Source organism: Acinonyx jubatus, chromosome A3 (assembly GCF_027475565.1).
Source record: "Acinonyx jubatus isolate Ajub_Pintada_27869175 chromosome A3, VMU_Ajub_asm_v1.0, whole genome shotgun sequence".
NCBI lineage: Eukaryota > Metazoa > Chordata > Mammalia > Carnivora > Felidae > Acinonyx > Acinonyx jubatus.
The window spans coordinates 61870756-61897363 of record NC_069388.1 but is presented as its reverse complement, the minus strand read 5'-3'; the positions used below and the strand labels follow the sequence as shown (position 1 = coordinate 61897363).

General features: G+C 44.4%; 1 protein-coding gene across 8 annotated transcripts in view; it reads left to right on the top strand.

Moving 5' to 3' along the window:
* Positions 1 to 26608, top strand: part of THADA (THADA armadillo repeat containing) — a 326086-nt gene that overhangs the window by 219688 nt on the left and 79790 nt on the right. For all 8 annotated transcript variants that reach the window (XR_008289288.1, XM_027072570.2, XM_053200530.1 and 5 more), the window contains one exon: positions 7535 to 7650. Coding sequence is in view for 7 of the 8 variants with exons in the window: in XM_027072570.2 (XP_026928371.2) it covers positions 7535 to 7650 (116 nt within the window). In the remaining variant the exon portion in view is untranslated. The remainder of the gene's footprint in view (positions 1 to 7534; positions 7651 to 26608) is intronic.

Below are 26608 nucleotides of genomic sequence, written 5' to 3'. Positions count from 1 at the left end.
GCCTTACAGTATGAATGGAATTTCAGTAGGCAGAGTTGGAGAGGGTGGTGGGGGGAGAAATAGAAGGAGCATCCTGGACAGAAAAGCATTTGTAAGTTGTCAGGAATGGGAAATTGTCCCATTCAGCTACAAAATAGATAGACGAAGTGGAGGAAATAGGAGGTAAAAACAGAAAAGTAAGTCGAGACTTCAGTGCCCAGCAAATTCTTCAGGCAGTTGGAAGTCATTGAGAGATTTTGAACTTGGGAGTGATACAGTCAGGGCTTTAAGAAGTTTCTCTGTAGTCAAGTGTAAAATAAGTTTTGGAGGCAGAGACCAGTGAGTTGTTTTCATCTTCCAGGTGTAAGATCTTTGGTTCCTGAACTAGAACAAGGGGAGTGTTCACAGAAAGGAGGGAATGAATTGACACACGAAGTGACTTTTCAGACCCCTACAGACTTTGTGTGTGTGTACATATTAGTCCTTAAAGATATTCATGGCCTGTTTCCTGTGATTCTCTTCCCCAAGCCAGTGTCAACTAGGAAGTAATTACACATCACAATTAGCACCCTTTTTCTGACAGCAGCAACAGCCAAGTGTCACCTTTTGGGAACTTCCCGAGACCTTCCTAAGGATTTGTCCTCATCTGATAAATAGGTTGAGGTTTGGAGGAGTAACCACTTGAAATGCTTCCTGTCCTGCCCTCTAGGATTGGTGGGTAACTATGGGTGGCACTTGCCCACCAAGCCCTTTTTTGTAGGGGTGACCAGGCTGAGTAGCTGAAGTGTCCCATGGTCATGCCTCCCGTCGATTGGGCTGTCAGTAAAAAGGACAATACGCTGAGCCCTGTACAAGTGCCATGGGTGGGTCCATACTCCCAGTAAGCACCGTGCCCTGCACTGTGGAAATCAGAAGATAAGAAAGGTGTTCCTAAGAAGCCTGTGGTCTGGTTATGGATACGATTAATAGACCTGAAGCAGAAAACAATTAAATCCTAAACCTCATTGTAGTGATTAGAAAAGATACATAAGTTGGAGAACCGTCTCTTGCTTTCCCATCTCCTACCCTCCCACACACACACCCCACACCCACATACAAATGCAGTCTACCTTTTAAATAATTTTTGCTGTATCTCTTTCTCCACATTTGTATGATTAAGCATGTTTCTGTGAATTAGAAAGTTTAGATTCCTTTCTCAGCCATCCCCCCTTCTCACACCCTCCCCCTTTCAGTCTGACTCAAAGCCATAAAATACTCCTGCCTGCCTGCCTTTCCTTCTGTTTGTATGAATTAAGTCGACAGGATAAATATTCACATTCCCAACTACAGGCTGCAACAATGTTTGCCTGTTCTGCCCAGTGAGTCGAGAGAGAAAAAGGGGGCCTGACATCACCCTATACTGTACATTCCCGGCATAGATCATTTATTCAAGTCCCTGAAAAAATACAGATGTTTTACCAGCCGAAATAAAATCCTGTGTAAACACTGAGCTTGGAAAAATGTGGCTCTGACTTAGCCGTGGGGGTTGGGGCAATGCAGAGAGAAGGCAAGGCAAAATGGCAGATACAGAAATTTTATACTTGGCTGAATGTGATAGGGGCAAACGTGTTCTCCCAAAGCCTGCATGCTGCAAAAGAAGAATAGGATTTGTGGTTAAGAAAATATAGTTGCAAAAGTGGATACAGGTGCTGATCTTCCAAGTCTGGGATGGTGAATGATTACAATACATTCAGCTCATTTATATCTGACCTCTGAAATGAACATCTCTTTTCTCTTTGGAGTTGTCCTTTTTCACAGCCTGCCTAACCTGGTCCTGTTATTGCTGGATCCTGCTGTTTCTGGAGCTCAGCTGCTGTTGATTTTATAAGGGGGAAAATTGCCTGGAAGCCATGCTTGGTGAAGAGGAAAACCCATCTCGGCGTTGCATTCCCAAACAGCCATATATCATGTTGATCTTGTCTAACACAAGTCACTATTTTAGTCTAGCAGCATAAACCAGACATACTTTACTGGTGCAGTGCAAGTTTTTTCAGAGATCTGCCTCATGACTCTTTTTAGGCCTGTGGCACTTATTCAAAGAGTATTACATTCGCTCCTGTGGAGTCACTTTTAAGATTCAAAGCTGCCCAAATGGACCCAGTGCTTCATACAGATGCTTGGGGGCTCCCCCGAGTCTCTCTGTGTTTAGAGTAGGCATGGGGGTCGGCAAGGAGTAACTGTTTCCAGGTTCTCCAGATTCCTCTTTGGTTCTCCCGGAGTTTCTCGGGGCTTGCATCTCAAGGGCAAGGACACTAGCCTGCTGCCAGCTGCTTCCTGGCCTCCCGTCCTGAGGGCATCTTCTGGCCAGTCCCACTGCCTGCGATAGTCCTGGGTGGTGCTGCTGGTTTGCCCTTGGTTGTTTGCGTGCGCTTTCTGTCTTTCTGACTGGGTTACAACCATCTTAAGTCGGCAAAGCTTCCTCCTGCTTCTTTTGCCAAAGACACCTCTTCCTCCACTCTAGTCTTTTTTTTCTAAGGGCCTGCAGAAGCTAGAGGCAACCCACTGGCCTTTGTCCCAGGGTGGTCATTAATAGAGCTCCTTTTCACTCTCAAAAGAATTCGTGCTTTCCAAGATAAATTACCCTGACTACAGCAATCATCAAGTGGATATTCCTAACCCAACTCATGAGATCCCTTTTCCTCATTCCCAGACCTGCCACGGGATATTATTCCCTTGTGAGCCCCGTTGTGGAGGATGGCTCTCCATCACCGGCTGCCTGAGTTAAGAGGCTCTTTTCTGACCTGCAACTCCATGTCTAACACCAAGTTGCCAAGTACTGCTTCTTCAGCTTCCAAAATGTCTCTCAAATGTATCCTTTCCTCTCCATTCCACTCCTTTTACCATCCAGACCGGGGCTCTCCCAAAATCAGAGTCCTATCAGCACCAGGCAGATAAGTGAATGAAGGGAGACGAGGATAAACACACGGCTCTCCGAGTCCAATCCTTTGTTTTGAAACTTTTGAAAGAAGTCTGAGCTCAGTAAATACTTTATTTTCCTCTTGTTTCTCCAAAAGTTAAAAAGAAAGAAAGAAAGAAAGAAAGAAAGAAAGAAAGAAAGAAAGAAAGAAAGAAAGAAAGAAAAAGGCACATAAGCAGTGATAAATGACACTGACACTCCACCTTAGGCCCGCGAATAATAGGCAGTCGTGGGTGTGACAGTGAACTGGACCCCCGCAGGTGACTGTTGACCCCCAGGTCTTCTGATTTTTCAAAAGAAGTTGGAAATCAGGATGATTCTGATGTGAAATCTCCCAGTTCGTAAATGACGGGCTAAAACTACTGTGTAGGTCAAAGAAAACACCTGCAGCTGCTTTGAGCCCACCCACCATCCTTGGCTCTCAGTATCTGGTTTTGACCCTCACCACCTCTAGCCTAGACTAATAGTAATCTTGGTCATCCTGCCCCTTCCAGTTCCAGCCTCCACACTGCCCTGGTCTTTCCTTTCCAAATGACACATCTAATTATTTGAGCACTGTTTCTAAAGCGGCCTTTGCCACCTACAGAACAGAGGACGCGTCCCTTGCTGGTGCATTTAAGATCCTCCTCATTCTGACCTGACTCCTCTTTCCAGCTGTGTCTTCTATCACCCCACACACCGCTGACTGTGCTCTCGCCACACACAGTTACTTGCTGTTCCCTGAGCAGTCCTGATGCTTTCCTTCCATTCATAGGTTTTTTAAAGAACAATTATAGGGGCGCCTGGGTGGCTCAGTCGGTTAAGCGTCCGACTTCAGCTCAGGTCACGATCTCGCAGTCCGTGAGTTCGAGCCCCGCGTCGGACTCTGGGCTGATGGCTCAGAGCCTGGAGCCTGCTTCTGATTCTGTGTCTCCCTCTCTCTCTGCCCCTCCCCCGTTCATGCTCTGTCTCTCTCTGTCTCAAAAATAAATAAACGTTAAGAAAGAAAAGAAAGAAAGAAAGAAAGAAAGAAAGAAAGAAAGAAAGAAAGAAAGAAAGAAAGAACAATTATAGATTTCCAGAAAAACTGAGCAGGTAGTACAGAGAGTTCCCATATCTTCTTTTCCTCTCCAGTTTTCTCCTGTTATTAATATTTAACATTGGAGTGGTATGTGTGTTACCATTAGTGACACATTATTTTTAACTGAAGTCCATAATTCACGTTAAAGTTTATTCTTTTTGTTGGCGATACTGATATTTTAATACCCTTTCAGATTTTTTTTTTATAATTGAGTTTCCTCTGCTTGCATGGTCTTCCCCAGATTCTGGCAAGATTTGCTTTAAGGCCAAATAGGAATATCACTTGTTTTGCAAAGCCTTCTCTGACTATTTTTGGAATGGGGGCTGGAAGGGAGGGAGCAAACAGGAAAAGGGAGACAACTAACATTTTTATCATGTGCCTAATGTGTTAAGTAGTAGTATATGTTCCTTTGAGTCTTTCTGCCGATACTATTATACAGTGTTTCACTGAGGAAGCAGAGGTTAGGTAAGTTGCCCAAAGCCCCACGGCTAGTAACTGGGCGGACACCCATGTCCACCTGGCTCCAGAGCCTGTACTCCTCCCACAGGGCTGCATTTCCCCACTCTGATCTGGCCTCCCTGCTCTCCCTACTGCAGTGAGGGGTGCAGTGTTGTTCAGCTCTGTCTTCTCCTCACACGTGTTTGCAGCAGCTCACCAAACCCAAGGGCATGTGTCCCAAAGACAGAGTCCGTATGGGAAGAGGCACCACTTACCGGCGTCAGTTCAGCAGAGGTTTGTTCAGTTCCTGCTCTGCACCAGACTTGGTGGAGGGTGAAGCCAAGCATAAGAGGAAGGTGATGGCGATGCTGTGTGCAGGTCATAAAATTGCGACCAGGCAGAGTCAGGGAAGCTATGGACTTTCCGTTTATCTGTGACTAGGATGTAAGCTGCGGGGAGCAGGCATTCATTTGTTCTGTGCAGAGGCTCCTAGGACAGTGCCCAGTAGTAATTGTTGTTTAAATATTTGTGACAAGTTTGGGCCACCTGAAGTGACACTACACTTCTTAGACTGCTCACGTGCATTCCGTGGGTCACACAGCTTCGCTTTCTCTTTGGGTTCAGCGCAGTCCTATATCATAGGCTGTTTGCAAATTGTCCCAGGCCTGGGCCAGACTGTACTCCTGGCCTGGAAGTTCTCCTGAACCAGAACTTTCAGAGAAGGAGGAAGAAGGAGGAATTGCTTTGCCCCCACCGTCTTTTCAGATCCTGGGAGCTGCCTGGTGCTCCTGGACCTGACCTTGGACCGTAGTTCCAGAGGCCCAGCCTCACCTCTGGACTTCACCCCAAACGATGGCCTCATTTTGCTTGAACAAATTAAAACAAACCCTCTAAATGTCATGTGAAGGTAGCCATGTGTTCAAATATAGTCATGAATTTTCTTAAAGAAAAAAAATGATCTCAAATACAGTAACTTGTTTCAGACATTTGTTTACAAAGCTTTTCTCCCCTCTCCCCGTCTTCTCCTCTCCCTCTCCTTCCCTGCCCGGTTTTCCCTGGACTTCTGTGACCCTGTCTTTCACTTCTCTGGCCCTGTCTCTCCTACATGCTTCTTTCCACCGCGGTTCTTTCAAGTGTACCTCCCTCTGCAGTTGTCCCACGTAAATAGATCGCTCTCCGTTCCTGGTGAATAACCAGGATCACAATTGTTGTCTGGGTTGTGCCCAAGGTGACAGAATTGATGGACCTGGAGGCTGATTTTCATAAACCAGAGCTATGAAGCGTTTCAAAAACAGCCTTGTTTTTGCCAAGTAAGGTGAGCAAATATAGGACTAAGTTTAAACATCCATCAGGAGTTATTTTTGAGGTGATTGCTTCTAAATGAGAGGCATTCGAAAATCTCACAGCTTTCTTTACAAGTAAATTCCACAGTCATGTATTTTGCTGGTGTCTGCTGATTAATTACGATCCTGTGACACCATGAAAAACCCTGGTGGTTGGTTGTGTGCAGCTGTGGAGAGAAGTAAAGCAAGGCCCAGTGAGTTTGCCAACTCCTTCAGGATAGTGCGGATTCAGGCAGAGGGAGGTGTTTTTTTTTCTGGCAGTCACCACAGAAGAACAGAAGCCCCAGCCAGACCCATTTCTCCAGACTTCTCGACGGGCGGTTTGTGTCCCTGCGGGGGTGTGGTGAAGTAGTGATACTTGATCTGTTGCCTCTGAATAACAGATCCATTATTAGAGGAAGCATTTTCAAGTCTCCACATCGGGATTGTGTGCCTTCTCCTATACGATTACTTGTGTTTAGACGACAAAAAGAAAAAAAAAAAAGTAGTTACATATAGTAAAGTAATCACAGTGTATTTTGATTCTTTAACCAGAGGTGCTCTGCATGCGTTTGTTGTTGGTAATTGCAGACGTCTGACCCAGGAAAACAGCCAGCTCACTCCCACTTAGGGGTCTGATGATTCTGGATCTCTTTTATCTTGGCCTCTTCCTTTTTCTCATTATTCCCTTCCATATTTAACTTTCACTTAACGCTCCTCGTTGGCAGGAGAGAAAAAGTTGAATCTTGTTGCTTAGGAAGTCATCTGTAGCTCTGGTGAAGGACACAATAGGGAAAGAAAACAGACTAATTATTAAAATAGACTTTCAAAGTTCTCAGTGTGCTTCTCCATACTTGTGTTGCTCCGCCCACCTCCCCCCCCCCCTTTTGATTTCCATAATGGGGCTGAAGGGTTTCTGTGACATGCGTCCTTCTCCTTGGCACTGGCTGAGGTCAGAGGACCTCTCTCTCTGCTGCAGGTGCAGGTTTGTGCTCCTCACAGTGTTGTTGATGTCATCACTGAGCGTGAATCCACAACATGCTTACGTAAGCTGCGTGCACACGCACACAGTCATGGGTCTGCTGGATCTGTGGCCTTCATTCTAAATAGAAGCCACCTAGAGATACAACAGGATTTGTCTTTCTCTGCTCAATTCTAATATGTAATGCCATGTAGAGTGAGAATAGGATGCGTCTGCCTTGGTGCCTCCATTCCGGACATCTCCGTGGAGAACCGCTAAAAATAAAATCTAAACCGTTTACAAACATCACTACCCTGTGCTTGCAAAGGCAGGCATCATTGTGGCCTGCTTCTTTGGCCAACACTGTTCTGATAAACCCAGCACATGAGCCAGTTTGGACTGTGAGACCGTTGATTTTTCCCTCTTCAGCAAGACTTTGATTTTGAAAAGGTACATTTTTTTATATGAGACCACTAACATAGAGCAAGTCGTTTGCCTTTCTTTGCTAAAATCAATGTATAGGTTTTCTGCAGCTAGTAAGCTCTTGGATCAAATAACTGGTCCCTGAATAGTCCCCTTTGCTTGGAATTGTGCAGGGAACCCAGGGCATAGGTCGGGATCGAGGACATAGGGTTCTTACCAGTTGCTGTGTCTTCCCACACCAACGTGGTTTTCTGCAAAGAAACCAGAGCTGTGTTCTGCAGGTGTCTGTTTTCTTTGAGGGGAATATTTTGAGGAAACCTAACAGGGAGGAACTGAGCATTTAGGAAAAATATATTTTCACGGCAGGATATTGCTTCTTCTCTTTTTTGGTTTAGGTTTTCCATTTGTTACAAGCCTTCTCAGACTCCAAATACAGACTGAATGCATACTTTCAGCAGGAGCTGGCTGACGTTGCTGTTTGTACCCGAGCCAAACTCTGGCTGGCCGAGAGGTATGTGAAAACCCCACATGAGCGAGGAGTTATCAAGGGTTAGGAATACATTGGAGAATTGCTGTTTCTAGTTGTGGGAGTTTTAAAAGTCGTTGGCATGAGTTTTATAAACTTATTGGAGTATTTATCTTCTTAGAACTTTGGGTTGTGGTCAAGAAAGAAAAATATTTTCCTGACCATTTTTCTGAAACTGCTCTATGGCTGGGGGGCATGTAATATGGCTTTTTATCTGTCCACCAATCAGCTTGCTTCTATTAATACCTGCCATGTGCCCCAGCCTGTGTCAGATGTTATGGCAATGAAAGGCAATGACTGACTAAATCATGTGGTACAAACTCTTAGGCGCCATGGCAATTCATAGATTAAAGATTGGGGTAAGACTTGAATAGGTACGGGGAGACCATTAGGGTGTGAATAAGAAAAAGACGTGGAAGTTGCCCCTTGTAAGGTAGGTAGTAGAATAGCTTGAATTTTGAATAATCAAGGCAAAGGAGTGTGGATACATTTATTTTTTCACTCTGGCCATTGTCAATTTATCGTGGAACTTAGAACATTTACTATGTGAAAGATGGAACAAAAAGAATTTCTCATTTAATACGCAGGGAGTCCTCTCTATAACATTGTGTTCAAATCTGTGTCTGTAAGACTCTGATGTTGGTAGGAGAGTGTTACTGCAAGGACCCCCCCCCGCCCCCCCCCCCCCCCCCCCACACACACACACTGTGTCCTCTGTAAGCTCCAACACACTGGGTCCAGCAGAGGCCCACATGCTACCACATTCCATGCTGGAGTGTCTTGCATTTGGTTAGGAATCAGTGCATTGGTTGTCTAACATAGAAACCTTTTTTGTTTTTCAAAAACGAACTTTTGTTCCCTTTTGTTGGCTCCCTACCTTTTGGAGGCAGGAAACGGGTATAGTATGAGGCCCGAAAGTCAGTGTAATCCAACAAAGTCTATTGAACACAGGCTGTAGCCTGTGGCCTTTGTGTTAGGAGATGGAAGGGACGCAGATATAGAAGAACTAGCTCTGACTTCAAGGAACTCACATCCAGGAGGTAAGGTAATAATCTGCATCCAAATGATAAGGGTAATAAGAAATGTATGTAATAAGCACAGGAGTAGCCCAGAGGAGGGACGGGGAAGGGCCTTCAAGAGATGAGTAGAATTTTACCAAGTGGCCGGGGCAGGGAGGGCATTCCGGGCTCGGGTAATGTCAGAGTCAAGAACATGACTGCGTGAAATGGCAAGGCGACGATGGAGAACTATAAAGGTAGCTCTTCTGGAACCTAGTAGAAGGTACATGAGACCACGGAAGTACGTGGAGGCCACTCGGCGAAAGCTCCTAAAGGAAACCTTTAGGCGAAAGGGAGCCCCTGAAGAATTTCTCAGTGTGTAGATATGAGTCTCCATGTCTGTCTAAATACCTATAGCTTTGGATGGGGATATTGATGGGGAAATTCTCTCATGTCTGAAATGCCAGTAAAGTGATGGTTACCTCTTATTTTTAGACCAGTTTTTGTTTTCTCTCTTTTATGTAGAGAGAGCGAGTTGATTGACCATAAACTGCCTCTGAGCCTAGTATCGTTTGCTTTTCATGTGGCTTTTAGGTAACTCCCCTAAGCTGCCTTTTTTGGGAGAATAGGGAATTATAATCACATTTGTGCTCTCATCTGTTTATCAGTTAGCAGGCCAGGTCCTCCTAGCTGTTGTTTCTGGGGATCCGGAAGTCAGGGCTCTCCAGGAACCATCCTATGGAAATCTGTTTCCATCCAGGAATACCCCAAGAGGGAACCTGAATCTCCTATTCTTCAAGTGCTATAAAAGAGTTTCTGCCCCCTTAGCCTGCTACCCTTTCATGGCTGTCATAAAAAATCATCATCTGCTGGCTTCCTGAGCCCATTCCTTCTTGTTGGGTGGGAAGGAGCAGATGGTGTAACAGGCCAGCATTTGAATGGACCTTCGTGCTGTGCAGTCAGTGCCTAAAGATGGATGACCAAGCTGCCTTCAGCCTCCTCGTCAGCTGGAGAGGACCCTATGGCCTCTTTAACTTTCCCTCTGGTCCCTATTGCAGTTTTCTATTTAGGTTTTTCAGCATCATCACTCCCCACCCCCCTACCCGCCCCCCCCCCCCACACACACTTTCTCTGATTTTTCTCCATGACATTCCAGCCCTAGAAAACAAAAGCATGAATCACCGCAGTTCACTGCGTTTCCACCTTCCTTGCTGAGAGTCTAGGAAAGCCACTTTTATGTTTCCAGTACAGTCAACTCTTTATTATCCAAGTGTGAACTTTATACTTTGTGGGTGGTCTGTAGGTGGTTCCTAACACCAGGCTTCCTCTTGCTCCCAACACACTTTTACCGTATTAATCAGGATGTGTTCAGAGCCTGAAATAAAGTTTGGGAGGAAAGCACACTGCCAGAGCACAATTCATTCCAAAGCTGTGTATCAGTTTTTCTGTATTATCCACCTCATTGACATGATAACCTTGAGGTCCCCAATAGAAAAGTGTACAATTGTATATAAGTGATGAAGCTTCAGCCTGCCCCGTGAGACACACCTGCCTTGTCCCTGAGGCCCTTTGAGAGTGTTGCTGTGGGAAGCTGTGTGTCTAATACCTCCATGCTCACGTGAGCCCATTCTGGGTCCTAATGGGCCATTCTTGAAGCCAACCCCTGTGTTCATGTTATCACCTGCCTTTCCCGTGAAAGACGTGGCAATGTGGAGTATTCCCGGTTCTAATGGGATGGTAACCTTCAGTTCTAATGCTGAAGAGACTCTTTATGTCCCTAGCAATTTACATATGAAAGAAGAATAAATGTTCCTTTGTGCCTACTAAGGATTTTCTGTATCTTTTGAGTATAAGCTACGAAACATTAATGTTACTGAAAAAAAAAAAGTTTAAATTTTTTCTTCTACAATTTATTTGATTATTGACTTGAGTTCATTCAGTCCAATAAGTACATAAACATTAGTGAGGGTGTCATTTATTTGTCCTTTTATTCCCGAAGAAGGTTTTTAAAAAAAAAAAAAAAATTCTTTGGAGCTATTGGATAACCAATTCGGTTTTTAAAATTTTGACCCTGAAACTGAGGGCACATAAAATAAAGACTTTTGTCATATATTTATGTTTTGACTTTGCAAGATTAATTGGGATTTATATGAGGTGGTTAAGCAATAGCCATGGAGTTGTTGGGGAATTTTTGGTGATGAACGGCCAGCTGGCAACATGGCCTGAGGAGAGGCCTGGGCTTCTGCTCTTACAGGCCGCTTTTCATTCCAAGATGTCAAAGCCTTTATGGAAATCAGCTCATTAATCCTTCAAGTTCCTTCCTTCCCCTTTTTCCTCCATCCCTCCCTCCTCAGTCCAGGTCAGTGTCTCTCTCATGGCGAGAAGGCAGTTTACCGGCTACTGAAGGAAAATGAAGCCGACCCAGGCCAGAAGTGGGGTGTGCATTGGGGTCCGTGGCAGGCCTGGAGAGGCTGGCTGCAGGTGCTCTGCGAGGGCTATCAGCAGTCTCCTGCCGCCACTGCCCCCCCCCCCGAGCCCCCCCTCCCCGTGTGGCCCCGTCTGCCACCCTTGCAAATGACAGATTCTAGCCCTGCTGCCCCAACTGGATTGTAGGCCCCACCTAAATAGGAAGGACTTTTCGAAAGCCCTGTCAAATAGGACTAAGAGGTGAAAAGACTTACTATTTTGATTAAGAGTTGGAATTATTATTTGGGGCTTAAAATTTTTCGGAAATCAATTTGGTTATAAAAGGAAGGTGTGTGTGTGTGTGTGTGTGTGTGTCTGTGCGCGCGTGCGTGTGTGCGTGTGTGTGTGTGTGTGTGTGTGTGTGTGTGTTTAGATAAATGTGGTGAACTGAATGAACCATCAGACTAAATAAGTACAATGGATGATGGGATGACCAGGAAGAAAAATGTGCACCACTAAATTTTTTTCACCTTTTTTTTTTCTTGGTTGTCAGTGTAGTGTATGCTTATCCTAGAAAAGTAGGCAAGTGCGAAATTTGAAAGCAAAGAGAATTTAAGTCTGCTTTTACCAACATTCGGGTGGAAACCACCATTTCTAGTTCACAGTTTTATGTATGTACTTACTTCATCTTTTCTCCTGTGCCTTTTTTTTTTTAACAGAGTTGAGGTTTTGCTGTAGCTAAAAGTTAGAGCTTACTTTTTTCACTTAACAGTATCATGAAAGTATTGGCTATTATTATTAAAAACTCTTGATGATGGCCAAGAAGGAAAATAGTATGGTGTTTCCTCAAAAAATTAAAAATAGCATTACCATATGATCTAGCAATTCCACCCAAATGAATTGAAAACAGGGTCTTGAAGAGATATTTGTACATTCATGTTCACCGCTGCATTATTCACAATAGCCAAAAGGTGGAAGTAATGTAAGTGTCCGTTGATGGACGAATGGGTAAACAATTTGATATATATGGACAACATAATATTATTCAGCCTTAAAAAGGAAGGAAATCCTGACAAGTGCTACAACATGGATGAACCTTGGGGATATAATGCCAAGTGAAATAAGCCTGTCACAAAAAGACAAATGTGGTTCTGATTCCACTTACACGAAATACCTAGAGTAGTTACATTCATGGAGACAGAGTAGAGTGGTGGTTGCCAGGGGCGGGGGAGGGGGAATGAGGAAGCAGCATTTAAAGGATATAGAGTTGTAGTTTTACAAGATGGAAAGAGTTCTGGAGTTTGTGACTCTTGGTATTGGCATTTATTAAGTACCCAGATCGGCTGATGGTGAGTTTTTACTTCAGGCAGTAGTTCTTAATGCTGATGGCTGCATATTAGAATCATCTGGAGAGGTTTTAAAACCTGATACCAGGTTCCCCCTCCAAAATTTCTGATTTTTTTTTGGTTGAGGGTGTGGCCCAAGAACTGGTAGTTTTAAAACTCTCCAGGAGATAGTAAAATTCAGTCAGATTGAGAGCTACTGATGTGTTCTTGTGCCCTATTGTGTCTCACATCTCCTTGAGAAAGAAGATGAAGGATGAACATCGAGCAAAGTAGCAGTTATGTTAGAGGGCACTTGTGTTTTCTTCTAAGGCCACAGATTCATTTAAGAAAGTTGGAACGGGGCGCCTGGGTGGCTCGGTCGGTTAAGTGTCCGACTTCGGCTCAGGTCATGATCTCGCGGTCCGTGAGTTCTAGCCCCGCGTCGGGCTCTGTGCTGACCGCTCAGAGCCTGGAGCCTGTTTCAGATTCTGTGTCTCCCTCTCTCTCTGCCCCTCCCCTGTTCATGCTCTGTCTCTCTCTGTCTCAAAAATAGATAAATGTAAAAAAAATGTAAAGAAAGTTGGAACGACCATCCCTGTAGCCTGCTACCCAGAAGATACAGTCATTAACTCTTTAGTGCCACAGATGTGCCAGTGTGAGGGGCCACACCGTTGTGCACTTTCATATACGAGTGAATTTCTGGGATAGATTACTTGAAAGATGCCTCAGCAAAGATATATTAAGTTATGTCAGTTGCCATCAGAAGTGCCATTTAAACCTGATGCTCTGGTGTGGTCTACTGTCCTAGAAGCTTATGGCTCATTTTTGGTTTTTGAGGTAAGGCTTGAATAGAATAGGCTATATACCTGTATCACTTTCTTCAACAAATATTTATTGAGCCCTGCTGTATGCCAGACTGTATTAAATACTGCAACTATCTATTCAAACCAGACTTCACTGTAGAGTAGTCAACAGAACAGAGTCTTGTTCAATAGAATCCTAGACCTAAAAACTCTCACCTGGAAAGAATCATGAAGTTCATTGCAGTCCACTCCCATCCCCATGCATATGGGAGAGTATATAGCTCAGAGAGGTTAGGAGATCTGTTTGTTTTCTCACAGCTGACCAGGGCAGGGGTGAGATTCTATCTGGTAACAATTAACATTAGGTCCCTCTTCCTTGTGGGGCTCTTTATACTGGACCCCATTCTCTACAGCTGTTCGGTTTCTTTATGTCAGGCTTTAAATGGTGTCAGCTTACATATTGTCTAGAACAGTGTTTCTTAGACCTTAATATACACGTGAATCACCTGGGGATCTCCTTAAAAATGAAGACTCTCGTTCAGTAGGTCTGGGATGGTGCCTGAGGTCTTGCATTTCTGACAAGCTCTCTTGCAATTCTGATGCTGTTGGTTCTGGAACACAGTACATATTTTGAGGGTCAAGGGTCACTGTGGTCATCCAATCCATGCCTCTTTGAAATACTCCCACCTTCACACCCTCATTCTTAAGAGCTAGAGCTTAGGGACACAGGAGAAGGCTAAGACTACTGAAGGTGTCAGCCCAGAATTCTTTCCCCATCCACCTGGAATGACCTTCCCGGAGGGGCTGCATGGCTCCAGCACTTCCTATGAGGAATGCACACTCCCTTGTCTGGGCAGCCATCCCAGTGCCCTCAGTGCCTAGGGCAGGACCAGTGCTTGTTGGCATGCAGGGAGTATTATCATTATGAAAATAACAGTCTGATAATCTGGTGAGAAAAACAGCCTCTCAGGAAGACAAGAAGAGGTCCCAAGGTTACTAGGAAAACAACCTTGGGCAATACAGTTTTGAGTGAAACAGTCCTGATGGGGAGAAGAGATGGTGGAGGGCACTAATGTTTGTTGAAGACCACTCTTCGTGCTAGACTTAATGATTTGCTACGGCAAGTTAGTTCTTTTTTGCAAAAAGTATTGGCTATATGATCCCTCCACCTCTCCATACGGCTTCCCCATCAGTGCTCCTGACACCCCCTGTTCACTCCTGCGTGTGCTCCTCATGTGCTCCTCCTTGTCCCCAGTGCTCACTGCCAGCCACTTCCACATCTCCTTCCCTGCCCACCCCCATGTCCACTCTCATCTGTTCTCCCCATTTTCTCCCTTGGTTATTGGGCCCAACTAAGCAGAGTGGTGAGCTCCTTGAAGGCCTTGGATTTAAATGTGCAAGGAAAATCTGCTCACAGAAGACGAAGCTAGGATGGTTTTTTTGTGAGGCAATCCCACTTCTGCCCCAGGGGGTGTCTGTGGCCAGCTGCAGAAGTTCTGGTTTGGGATTCTGTTTTGCTTGACAGCTGAAGATGGCCTTTACTTTCTAGCCACCAAATTTATTCACACAAGAGAGTATACTTCCCAGGCAGGAATACAGGGGTTTAGGTCCGATTTGGTTTTCCCACTGTTCCTTAGCCCTTCTCAAATCCCTCGTGCCTCCTGGACTGCCCCCCCCACCCCCCAAGGAAGAGGTCCTTCATTTGCAACTGCTTGAAATAAAGAGAGGCCTCAGCCCTATGCCACAGCTGCAGGTTGCTGCTTCGCTCCCATGCTGCTGAAATGAATCCAGTCAAGAAGGATTGTTAAAATATTCTGATGCTCATGTGGCATTTTAAGGCTATCATTTGTGGTCCCTGCCAAAACTTTAAGGGAAGCAAGTCCTAACAGGGATGGGTTGGTTACATAGCAAGTTTCTAGGCATTGCTGGGGGGGTTGGGTTTTGCTTTTTCGGTCTGTTTCTTTGCTCTTTTTTTTTTTTTTTTCCCCCAAAAAAGATGTGTTCCCAGTACTCCTGTCCCCCCTTCTTTTTTAAAACTGTTTTCTTTCAACCCCCAGATTTTACAGGGGACGGAGATTGCCATTAGGACTACTCTGAGCCCTCCCGCTCAACCTACTTGAGCCTCACACGTATTTGAAAGATGAGAGAGATGAAGTTGGTGTATCTCAGACCCAATCTTGTTGAGATTTGTTTGCTTCTCTCTCAAACTTCTCAGAAATGTTTAAGGTCAAGCAAGATACCTCGGGATGAGATCCTGTTTGTATTTTTTAAAAACAGAGAAAACCATTGAGTTAACACGTTTCAACCCAAACCAGTGGACGAGATGCAAAACATTTTCCTCATTCTATATTCCTTTTAAAAATAGGTCACATTTTGAAGGAATAAGGTGTTTGAGAAGAAGTGAAGCTTGAGAATATATGAGGTATTTCTTGTTGACAGTCTGAGCTTATGGAAACTTGTCAGGTAAAAGTAGTCACAAGAGATCAATATATTAAACTGAGCCTTTGAGCAAGTTGCCCAAGATCAAAGCTTCTTCATATTGCAGTGAGAAATAAAAATAGGTCTTCCAGGCAATGACACATCAAGAATCCCGCTGCCAACTGCTGATGCTTTCTACTTTTCAAATATAGAAATCTGCAACTCTAACCTGGAAATGGCACTTAGTTCGATAAAGGACTCTGAAATATCTGTCTTGCTCCACCTGTAGCTGTTGGCTTATAGACGTATTGCTGTTGGAAGATTTGGGCAATGTTGTCATTGCCCAGCTTGCAAAGGAGTACAGGCTTTAAGTGTCCTCAACACATTTTCCTAATGTTATGTAAAACACTAATATAGTGGGTTATTTTTTTCCCTGTAGCATGTAACATGTTCCATCTTTTGGATAAATCAACACATGGAACCATTCCCAATGAACTCCAGCCAATTCAGATTCACAAACAGTACAAAGCCATGTAGTAGGCACAGTGGGGAACATAGAGATGAATGATGTCATCCCTATTTCAGAAACCACGTAAACAAAACAGGTATGGATTTCATCAACTGTAAATAAATAAGGATCTGGTGGATTCCGGAATGAGGTCAGAGGGTGTGACAGGAGCCAGTTTGTGGGGTTGGGGTGCCAAGGAAGTCTTCTAGGAGGAGGGAAAAGTCTTTAAAGGCTGGCTGAGATTTAATTGTTAGATAAGGTTAATTTTCTTCGATTGGAGAATTGAGTGAGGTTAGACTGATAGAGAGCCTGTGTTGCTAAATAAATTGTGAAGGTCTCATTGCCCAAGTACAAAGGAAGGAATCTTAGCACAGTGCTCAGCATTGTGGGAACCACTTTAGGCATATATAATGGAGTCTCTGTTGTCAGAGTTTAGTGATGGTTCAGTCTGGTTGAAAAGAGAGCTTATCCATGTGAAACAACCAACAGTGACGTGCATAAAGAAGTTCTAATTCTATAGTGCATATAATAAGTACAAGAATTCAGAAAAGAATGTGGACTGGAACAGTCAGGGGAGGCTTTGCTTTATAGGGGAGTTAGGTATTTGAGATGGGTCCTGGAGCATTGGTGTGATTTGGAAACACTAAAGGTGGTAGGAAAAGAGCATGTCCAGATTGTGGACGGCATGGGTGAGGGCACACTGTAGAGAACACGTGTGATATATTGTGTGCCAGTGAGGGATAGAGCTGAAGAAGACCTGGTGTGTTTTGGAGAGCAGTACAAGATTTGATAAGAGACCAGTTGTAGCAGGCCTTAAATGTCAGCCAGAGGAATTTGGATTTGATCCAAGAGTTAAGAGGAAGTCAGTGAGCTTAGGCTTACACTGGTAAATAGGCTGCTGTCTCCATGCACGAGAGATACACTGAGGAGTGTGTTAAATCTGGTGGTTAGCAAAAGCTCCCTGGTAGCCATCTACCAGCTCTCTGTCACCTGGAAGCCCCTGTTGCCTGCCTGGCAGCTGGTAATGGGAAGACAAATGCTTCCTGAGTGCTTCGTAGACTGCATGGCTGTTGTCTTCTCAGCATTGCCAAGAGGACCATCAAGCCGCAGAATGTATAGCAGGAAGGGAATTTAGAGATCATCTAGTCCAGTGGAATCCTTTCGTTAAGTAGAAGCTTAAGTGGGAGTTCAAGATGTTGAAGATAGTAGAGAGAACATATGTGGTACAAGCAGGGGTGGGGGCCTGGAGGCCCACCCGCATGGCCCCTCACCCATTGGGGGCCCCAAAAGGAACTAAGAGGAGCATCCCTATTTCAAAATAGGAATCTAATCCAAACCAGTATTTGTAGATGAGAAATTAGGCACAAGAGGGCAGGTGACTTCTTCCTACTTGACTTCCTACTTCCTACTTCCTTCTTCGGACGAGCCAGCCAGCTTCCTACTTGACAGATGTGGCTGGCTCCGGAGATGGCCCATGTTGGGCTATAAATAGCAAATTTGTTTTTTGCCTCATGATCCATTTCCTTCTTCTACTGTGGCCTGATCATCCTCATAGCATATTCTGCAACCCCGTGCCCTTGGGCTGCCCGACACCCTTTCCCAGGAACTGCCCTCCTTGGACAGGGACCCGTGCTCTAGACCTTTTGCCATCAAAAGTTAGCTATCGAAGACCCTCTTCCTTTAGAAATCTACTTTCAGCTAGCTGACTGCCACTGCCCCTTGAGCCAGCCAACAAATTGTGCTAGCATGTTACTAAGTTCTAATATGTACGTAAGTTCATTCTCCCAGATCATACTGCTGTTTTTCAGCAGCAGTCTTTGGAGACAGTACCCTTAGCTGAAGGCAGGTCTTCAGGCAACACACTGACCTGGCAGGAGCACTTCTTTAGGCCTTGCTTGGCCTCCTGGTTCTCTGCCCTCATACTGAGCTGACTCAGCCCTGGCACTTGTGTCCTGCGTGGCCAGGCTTCAGCTGCCTCCAGGAGGGCTTTGGGGGCATGTGGACTGGTCTTACATGAATAGACCAAAGGAGCAGCTTCAAGAGAAACCCTTCAGAGCCTCACTGTCCTTCCTATCCCCTGCGCATGATACCCAGGCTTCCTTAGCGATAGGATTGGCCTGCACACCCCTAGAAATAACATTTTCCCAAGCAGTTTGGGGTACTTAGTCCAGGGCTCCCTGCCTGAACCCAAAGCCCCTGTGTTTCTGGGTGACCACAGGGAGGGTCACGTTGAGAGGGACTTGGGGAACGGAAAAGTCTCTAACCTGCGTATGCACTTTGTGAAGTTGAGTAGAGGCAGAGTATACTCGAGGTTAGCAGGTCTGGGTTCTGGTCCCTGTTCAGTTCTAAACCAACCACGCGGGGCTAGCCATTTTGTTTGGGACTCCATTTTTATCTGTAAAGGGCGAAGCTGTAACATGATGGTGGGAAACCGATGAGGGCAAGGAAGGATGTGGTGAGAATTGGGCATGAACGTACAGAATCGCTGAGCAAATAGAGGAAACATCTATTGTCAGATAATTAAGTCTTTATCAACATAATCAGCCAGGTTGAAAATGGGCCTTTCTGTTGGCCCTTACAGGAACGGCTGTGCCTGGAGCCTGGCTTTTCACCAGACTGGATACAGGACACAACACCACAGCCTGTGGCTGCAAACCAAAATACTCTCCTTGTTTGGCATGGTGTCTCACTTTTCATCTGATTGTGTTTGGGACACATAGATATAATTTGTCTAAAAAACCTTGATTCTATTCTTAGTTTTTGCCCTAATCTTGGGCAGGTCACTTGAGCTATATGAGCTACTTTGTTGATCTGTAAAAAATGGGAATAATAATGCCTATTTTTTTCTTCCCTCTTAAGAATCTTATAAAGTAGAAGTATTTTTTGAAGACAAAACTTTTAATAAAAGGTAGTTGATATTATGATTATCATCGTTACTATTATTACCAGGGATCATTTCCAAGTGTGTGCTTTGCCAAGTGCACGTTAACATAGTTCTGTTGACCGTGCTGTTGGAAATTCTCACCTTGTGATCTACATACAGACTTCTCATGCAGCTTCTTGAAGTTTTTATTCACCTTACTTATTTATCCTTTTTAATAATCCTGGGGAGAAGGTAGGGTTTGAAAAGAAAAGGGACTTCTGTTAACATTTTATATAATAACTGAAGCTATATATCCTCCAAGCCCCAAACTGTACAATAAAAGTTTTCTTGGATACTACTTTTTTCCCATAATTCCTAGCACATAGCTTATTAAGTTATTAACCAGCAATTTCTCTGGCAGCATATTAAACTTTACTTTTAAACAAGTCACAGAGGGGGGGAAACATGCATCTCTCATAAAAGGAATAAAAAACATACACCCTCTAAAACGATTTCCCCAGGCTTTGAACAAATCCCAAGCCCCACACAAGGTCTCTTTTTCCTCATTCTCTGCACATAACTTGAGTGTTAGTACATTAATGAGAAAAAGATGCCTAATAGAAAGATGGAAAAATATGAGGGCCTCTGGGGGGTGTGGGAGGCTCCCTGGGGGTCCTCTGAAAAGGCAGGTGAGCCTTAATGGAGGGAAAAGGCAAAGCCTTGGCCTTGAGATTGCGGGCTTCCTCTTGAGCAGCAGTTTTGCCAGGGAAGCAGAGGCAGCTGTGGCCTGGGCCCTGACCTACGCAGTGCCCTGGTGCCTTCGACAGACTGCCTGTGCCTTGTGGAGTGCCTACCCAGAACCCTGGTAAAGTGGTTGGGGCCCTGTTTTCACAGATTCCATTCCCCGGAACAAAAGCTGCTTTTCCAGGGGAAGCCCCATGTGCTGTGCAGCGCAATGCTGGAAGCTGGGGCTCACAGCTCCTGGTCTCTTGCTTTGGGCATGGCAACTCGGTCAATTCCCTATAAGTTGGTCAACCACCAGAGCAGGGCATGAAGATGGCTTCACTTTAAAAGGAAAATTCAAGTAGGAGGGCTACAGGGCAGCCTCTACGTGTGGGTGTGAGTATAAACACTTGCAAAGCTCCGACCAAGGAAGGCTGGATGGAAGCTGGAGCGTACCATAAAAATGCAGCTCAGCCGTCACACCCCCTCAGGGGAGGGCAAGGTAAACGAGCAGCCCTGGGTAGCCAGCCAGATCCTGCGTGCTGCTGCCAGCTGGCCCTGCATACAGATCTAAATTCTGGATGTTACAGTGGGGGAAAATAACTTGTTTAAAAATATACATTCTGCAATTCATGACCATTTGGCATCTTGGTTTAAACAAATCCCCTATTGTTCCTCCAAGAATGCCGTGTGATGGTTGCTTGGCTGGGGGGCTGTGGTAAAAATGGAAATCAGCAGGGAGAGAGGGGTTCTTTTTTATTTAATTTACACTTCCACATTTATATGACTTAATGTGGCCTGCATCAAAGAAGTACCTCCTGGCTCCTAACCCATAACAGCTCTTCCTTTTATATCCAAATGTAAGGAGAGGCAACTCTGGTCTGTGGGCAGCTACCAATGCAGAGACATGAACTGCCTAGGTTTGCAAAGATGGCCAGCGGGATCTCTGGGAGACCAAAGGATGGTCAGCAAAACACTGTGTCAGGTAGCCCATTCGGATTGTCCTTGGAGAGTGTTTTCTGATGGTTCATTAGGGAAGGTTTTCTTGGAGGACAGGCTTTGAAGTGAACTTTCAATAAAGGACATGGTGTGGCTGGACATATGTCATTGGGGAGATTGTAGCAGGATATGGGAGGATGTTCTAGACTCTTTTCCCCCTCTCCCTCTCCTACCACCTCCTCTCCCTCATTTTTCTTCTCTTGCCCCTCCCCCCACTTCTCACCTGCCTTCTCTCCCCTTGCTCCCCACCTACTTTTTCTGGTTTTCTTCTTTCCAGCCTATTTTGGGCCTGATGGTGGTCCCTGGGATATTACTTCATTAACACCCTGGCTGGCTCCATGGTAAGAGGCTGCTAGTGCTTTTTGTGCATTGTGGTTGAGAGCGGAAGCCGTCTGAGTAGGAGTGAGGCTGTGTAGGGGCCAGCATTAGAGCCCGCAATGGGTTGTGATGAGCCCCTACTAGGACTCGAGCTCCAGAGTCATTTTAAGCTGTCATGCTTGTCACCTGCACCTGTCTGACTTTCTGGCCTTCATTTGTCCCTGTATGTGGCAGGCATGTTCTCACCATTGTATCTGCTCCAGTGAGCTCTCCTGCCTGGATTCCTTCTTCCCCTTCCCAAGCCAAATCCTTCCGTGTCTCCAGACCCCCTCCTCCATGACATTCCCTCTGATTGTTTTTTTATACCATAAGCTCTGCAAGATCAGAACTTTCTCCTCTCCCTCCCTTTCTGTCCCAAGTAGGATATCCCCCATGGTACTCAGTAAATGTTTCTAGATTAATGAGGTTAAGTCATGAGTCTGATTAGGCTTCTGGGGGAGTAGTTCCCTGGATATTAGAGTGATCTCAGACCCTGACTCTGTTGAAGTCCAGATACAGTCATTTGACTTAGAGACCTTAACAGACACTAGCAGTCTACAGCCATAACAGCTATTTCCAGCCCTCTGAAGATGACAGTGAATGCTTCTGGGAGAGTGTAGTATGCCCAAAGTGAACTGTCTGTCCCTTCTAGGGGGCCCACCAAAGCTTCACACTAGTTGAGTGGGGATCTCAGCTTTCCATGGATTGGGCTGGTGGGGTCCCACTGGCAGCTTCAACCCTTTGGGGCTTTTGAGTTCTGAAAGGTCACTCCCAAGCTCTCCCATTGGGTGTTTCACTCATCCTCTATGATTTCCTGTTGTCTTCCCCTCCCATGTCTCCTTTGCATTTCTCATTATTCTCCAAACATGTCATGTGTCTTTGGACATGCTGCTTCTTCTGCTGGGGTCACTCTGCCCATGTTCTGTATCCCAGGCTTCTCATTCTCCAGCTTTTTGCCACGTCACTTCCTGACTCACCCAGGAGGACTAGGCAGGTCCCTCTTCAACCATCCTTAATTTTTACTCTGTCAAACCCTTCTTTTGGGCCACCCCTCATACTCTAATATGATTGGTTGCTTGTTTCTCCCACTTAAACTGGTGGCTTTCAAGATTTTTTGACAATCACTTGAAACAGATAATTTTACATATGACCTAATGTGTATGTGTGCTGTGTCTATGTGTGTATATATGTATACACACATGAATTCTTGCATAGTTTGAGATTGTGATAATATTTATATAAGACATGAACAGTCTGTTAAAAAAAAAATGCAACAGAGAGGAAATTTATTCAAGTTGTAGCATATTTAGTTTCAGGAATGTTTGCTTTCAACATATCCACCATCACTTTGGCATAACCCTGTTGAATCCATTCAGTATAATGCGGGGTGGTTTATTACCTGGAAGGGAAAAAAGGAGAACAAATCAATCAATGTTTTTATTTAAAATAATTGCATTTCATAAATTATTGACTTCTAACACCAAAGGTAATTTATTAAAAACTGATCCCGGGCAAGGACTTTATGGAAACAAGTGAAGGAAATAGTGCACCTTGATGAACTCTGATTATATTTTCCTCCTCCCTTTCCCTCCCTCCCTCCTTCCCTTCTTCTTTTCCTCCCTCTCTGTCCCTCTTATCCTCCTCCTCTCCCTCCCTCTGTTGCCCCAAATCCTCTCTGTTTCCCCTCCCTCCTTCATCTTCTCCTTCCCCTCCCTTCCTTTCTCTCTGTTATGCTGGTCACCACTCATATGAATGTTGATTTCATAATCAACAAAATGGGTCATAACCTACAATTGAGAACACTATTCAGGACTCTAAGTTCCTTGAGGGCAGTGACTATGTCACTGAATCATTTTATCTTCATATTTCCAAACCCTGGCACTACTGAGAGCTCTCAGTAGCCTCTCAGTTAATGTTTTCCGAATGAATGGCCCTCAGTTAAGAACCTCTGTAGCCACCGGGATTCCGGAAGGGACAGGAGAAGTGAATAATTTATCTCAGACTTCCCAGGAACTCCTGCTGTCCTCCAGACACTGGGGCCATTGTGGACGTGCCTGGGGAGCCCTACTCTCTCCGCCCTGCGTTCTGCCTCCCCCCAATTTCCAGGAGAGAGGGCAGGAGGTTTAATGAAGTGCAGAGATTTCCCAAGGCAGAAATGGATTAATCAGGTTCTCAGGTGGTTATTTGTCAAGAGACAAATGTTTAAAAAAATAGAAGAAAGTGATATTCTTAACAAGCCCTTTGTTCAATTTTATATATGTAAACTTGGTCCTCCTAGTACCCGGGTCCTGCTGCTCCTTCCACAGCCTCCGTTCTGCCGTCTTTCAGCCCATCTGTTAGACCCTAACCATTTCTGATTTTTTTTTTTTTTTGGAACACTCTAAATCTCTATTATACCATACCCCATGCCAGGATTTTTCCATTTGGGAGTAGAAAAAATTCCCCAAGCCCACCAAAACCCTGTGGGTTGGTTTCCTGTCCAGCTGGCTTGCTGTTCCCTGGGATTTTATTCCCATCATCAAAGTGGCTTCACAGACCGAGAACAAACCTCTGGCTCACCCTGAACTCACAGTGTACCATTCCCAAGTCCGAATAAATACCAAGTAATAGTGAGAGAAAGAGAAAGACAACACAATTATTTTCCTGACCTAGAAGCCAGTTCAGAGTGAGGCCCAACTCTAACTCCAGACAGGGATATTATATGGCTGTGATTGTGGCTGAGGCTGTGGCCATGGCTATCCTTGAGGGTAGAGCCAAGAACAGTGGACTCTAAGCCAGAATTTTTCTCTGATTCCGTCCCAGAGGAAAAGCCAAGGATGGACTCCTTTGTGGCCCCGACCCTCTGTTTCCTGGAATCCAAAGCAGCAGCATTTGAGGGAGTCCCCCACAGTCTCGTTGACTGTGTCAGACCTGGCCCAGAGCCTCTCTGTTATGGGGGCAGAGTGGTCCCGGAAGTGTCCCAAGAGTCCAGCAAGGTCGACAACCGGTGCCAGGTCCAAAAAAGATACGGAGCACTTCAACCAGGCATGGAGCCCTAAAGACTGCCTACCTTTCCTCTACTCATTTAGAAATTTAAAAAAAATACATTAACTTAGCTAAAAATATCAGGGAAACTAGGCTCCTCATCAGAGTTGAAAATCAAACCAGCTTTCCAGAAATTTCCCTTTATGGTTCTGTATGGCTCCACCAACAGGAAAACATCCAGGATGAAAAGCTATGACTCTAAGGCCATATGGGAACAGGCAGTGCATTTTTATACTAAGAAGCACCCAGTTGGAATGAAGTATCCTGTGTCCTGAAAGCCCAGCCTGCCTTATTCTTGTTCCTACTTTTCAGCACATTCTCTAATCTTCCCACCCTGATCTTCCCAGGTCTGTGGACAAGCCAGACTAATTCCTTCCCACGTCTGTTGCCGCCTCTTAGAATGCCCTTCCCTGTCAACTTTGTCTGGCTAAATTCTTCCCATCTTTCACAGCCCGGTTGGAATTACATCTTCATAAACCTTTTTCATTTCTCCAGTCCACCTTGATGTTCTTTCTCTTAACTCCTTACATCCTGTCCCAAAGTTTGCCGTTATTTTTGCCTCCATAACTGGACAGAATTCTCTGAGGTCAGAAATCATCTCATGTACCTCACTTCCCAGGACTTAGCTCAAAGCTAGTGCTTTGAGGGGATTCCATCTGCTACCTGCAGGCCACTTTCTCAGCCCTGTGCTACCTATCTAATGATTCATTAACCCCAGCATTGGCTCTTCTCACTTTCTTTCTTCAGTGCCCCTTTTTTTGGCAGAGGGAAGTCCTACCTGTTAAACAGTGGCAACACTAGAATTGCAAATTATACCATCAAAGAAGTTTTCATAAGCTGGGCCTTTCACAGGGAGTAGAAGAATAAAGACAGGAAATTAGAATTAAGAGAACTGGGGAAAATGAGATAGAAACAAAAGATAGGGGGAGGATTAGGGAGAAAAATTCCAAAAAGATAAAAGTTTTAAGCAACAACAACAAAAAATGGAACTGTAAAGTACTATAAGAAAATATGGGACAGGGCGCCTGGGTGGCGCAGTCTGTTAAGCGTCCGACTTCAGCCAGGTCACGATCTCGTGGTCCGGGAGTTCGAGCCCCGCGTCGGGCTCTGGGCTGATGGCTCAGAGCCTGGAGCCTGTTTCCGATTCTGTGTCTCCCTCTCTCTCTGCCCCTCCCCTGTTCATGCTGTGTCTCTCTCTGTCCCAAAAATAAATAAACGTTGAAAAAAAAATTTTTAAAAACAAAAAAAAAAAAACAAAAAACAAACAAAAAGAAAATGTGGGACAATTAAAAAATTTTATATAAAATTTATATAAAAGTGTAAAACCCAGGAGGCATAAATAAAAATACTAATATATTTGGCTGCATAGAATTGAACATTAAATTGCAAAAAAAATATAAAGTTAAAAGACAAATGATAAACTGCAAAAACATTTGTAACACATGTGACAAAAAGTAGATTTCCTTAATATACAAAGAGCTCCTATGAACCAATAAGGAAAAGACCCACAACATAACGGACAGGGGAGTTGAAAACATTACATAGAAAAGGCAATTCAAGTATCTTTTTTGAAAAGCATATGAAATGATGATCAATCTCACTTATAAGAAAATAATTGCAACTTCAAATGATGAGATCTTGTTTTTCACCCTGGCAAAAGTCAAAAAGTTTAATAGTGCACTGTGTTGGTCAGGTTGTGGGAGACTAGAATTCTTACATGCTGTTGGTGAAAGTGTAAATTGGTATAATCTTTTTGGAGAGCATCTTGTCAAAATCCATCAAAATTTTAAATGTGCAAATACCTTGATTGATCTATTCAGCTTCTAGGAATTTCTCCCCTGAGTACTGATATACACTTACAAAATTGATGTACATATATATTCTTCCTTGTTTTTAGCCAAGTATCTTAAACAATCTGCATTATTCCAAAAGGGGATTGGTACCTCTGACAGGGAGCAGTCTACAACCATTTAAAAAATGAGGCAAATCTCTGTTTTTAATGGAATGATATCCAAAATATAGAAGTGAAAAAAAGTAATGCCTAGAACTTAGCATATAGTAAACCACTATTTCTGTAAAAATAAACAAGTGGGTAACTATAGATAGATGCTTATAAATGAACAGAATGTCCCTGCAAGGACATACTGAAAATTAGTAATAGTGGTTGACTCCAAGGAGCAAAATATGAGTAGAGGGCAGTGGTTGGAAAAGAACTTAATTTTCACCACATGCCCTTTTATGCTGAATTATTTTTATGCCACCTGCACATGTTACCTATTTTTTAAAGCTCATTAAAAAAAGTAGCTAGGTGCAGGTATGAAATTAGGCCAAATGTAGGGTATACATATAAGCCACGGGCCATGGTAGGGTAAGAGTCAGAGCGAGCAGATACTATAGAGGAAGCAAGTCAGTAGGACAGAAATGAGGCGGGTCAGCAACAGAGAGACCTTGACACAAAATAGTTTTGTTTTAAATCATAAGTATCTGACTTGCTTTTCATCTGCCAGCCTAGAATACGG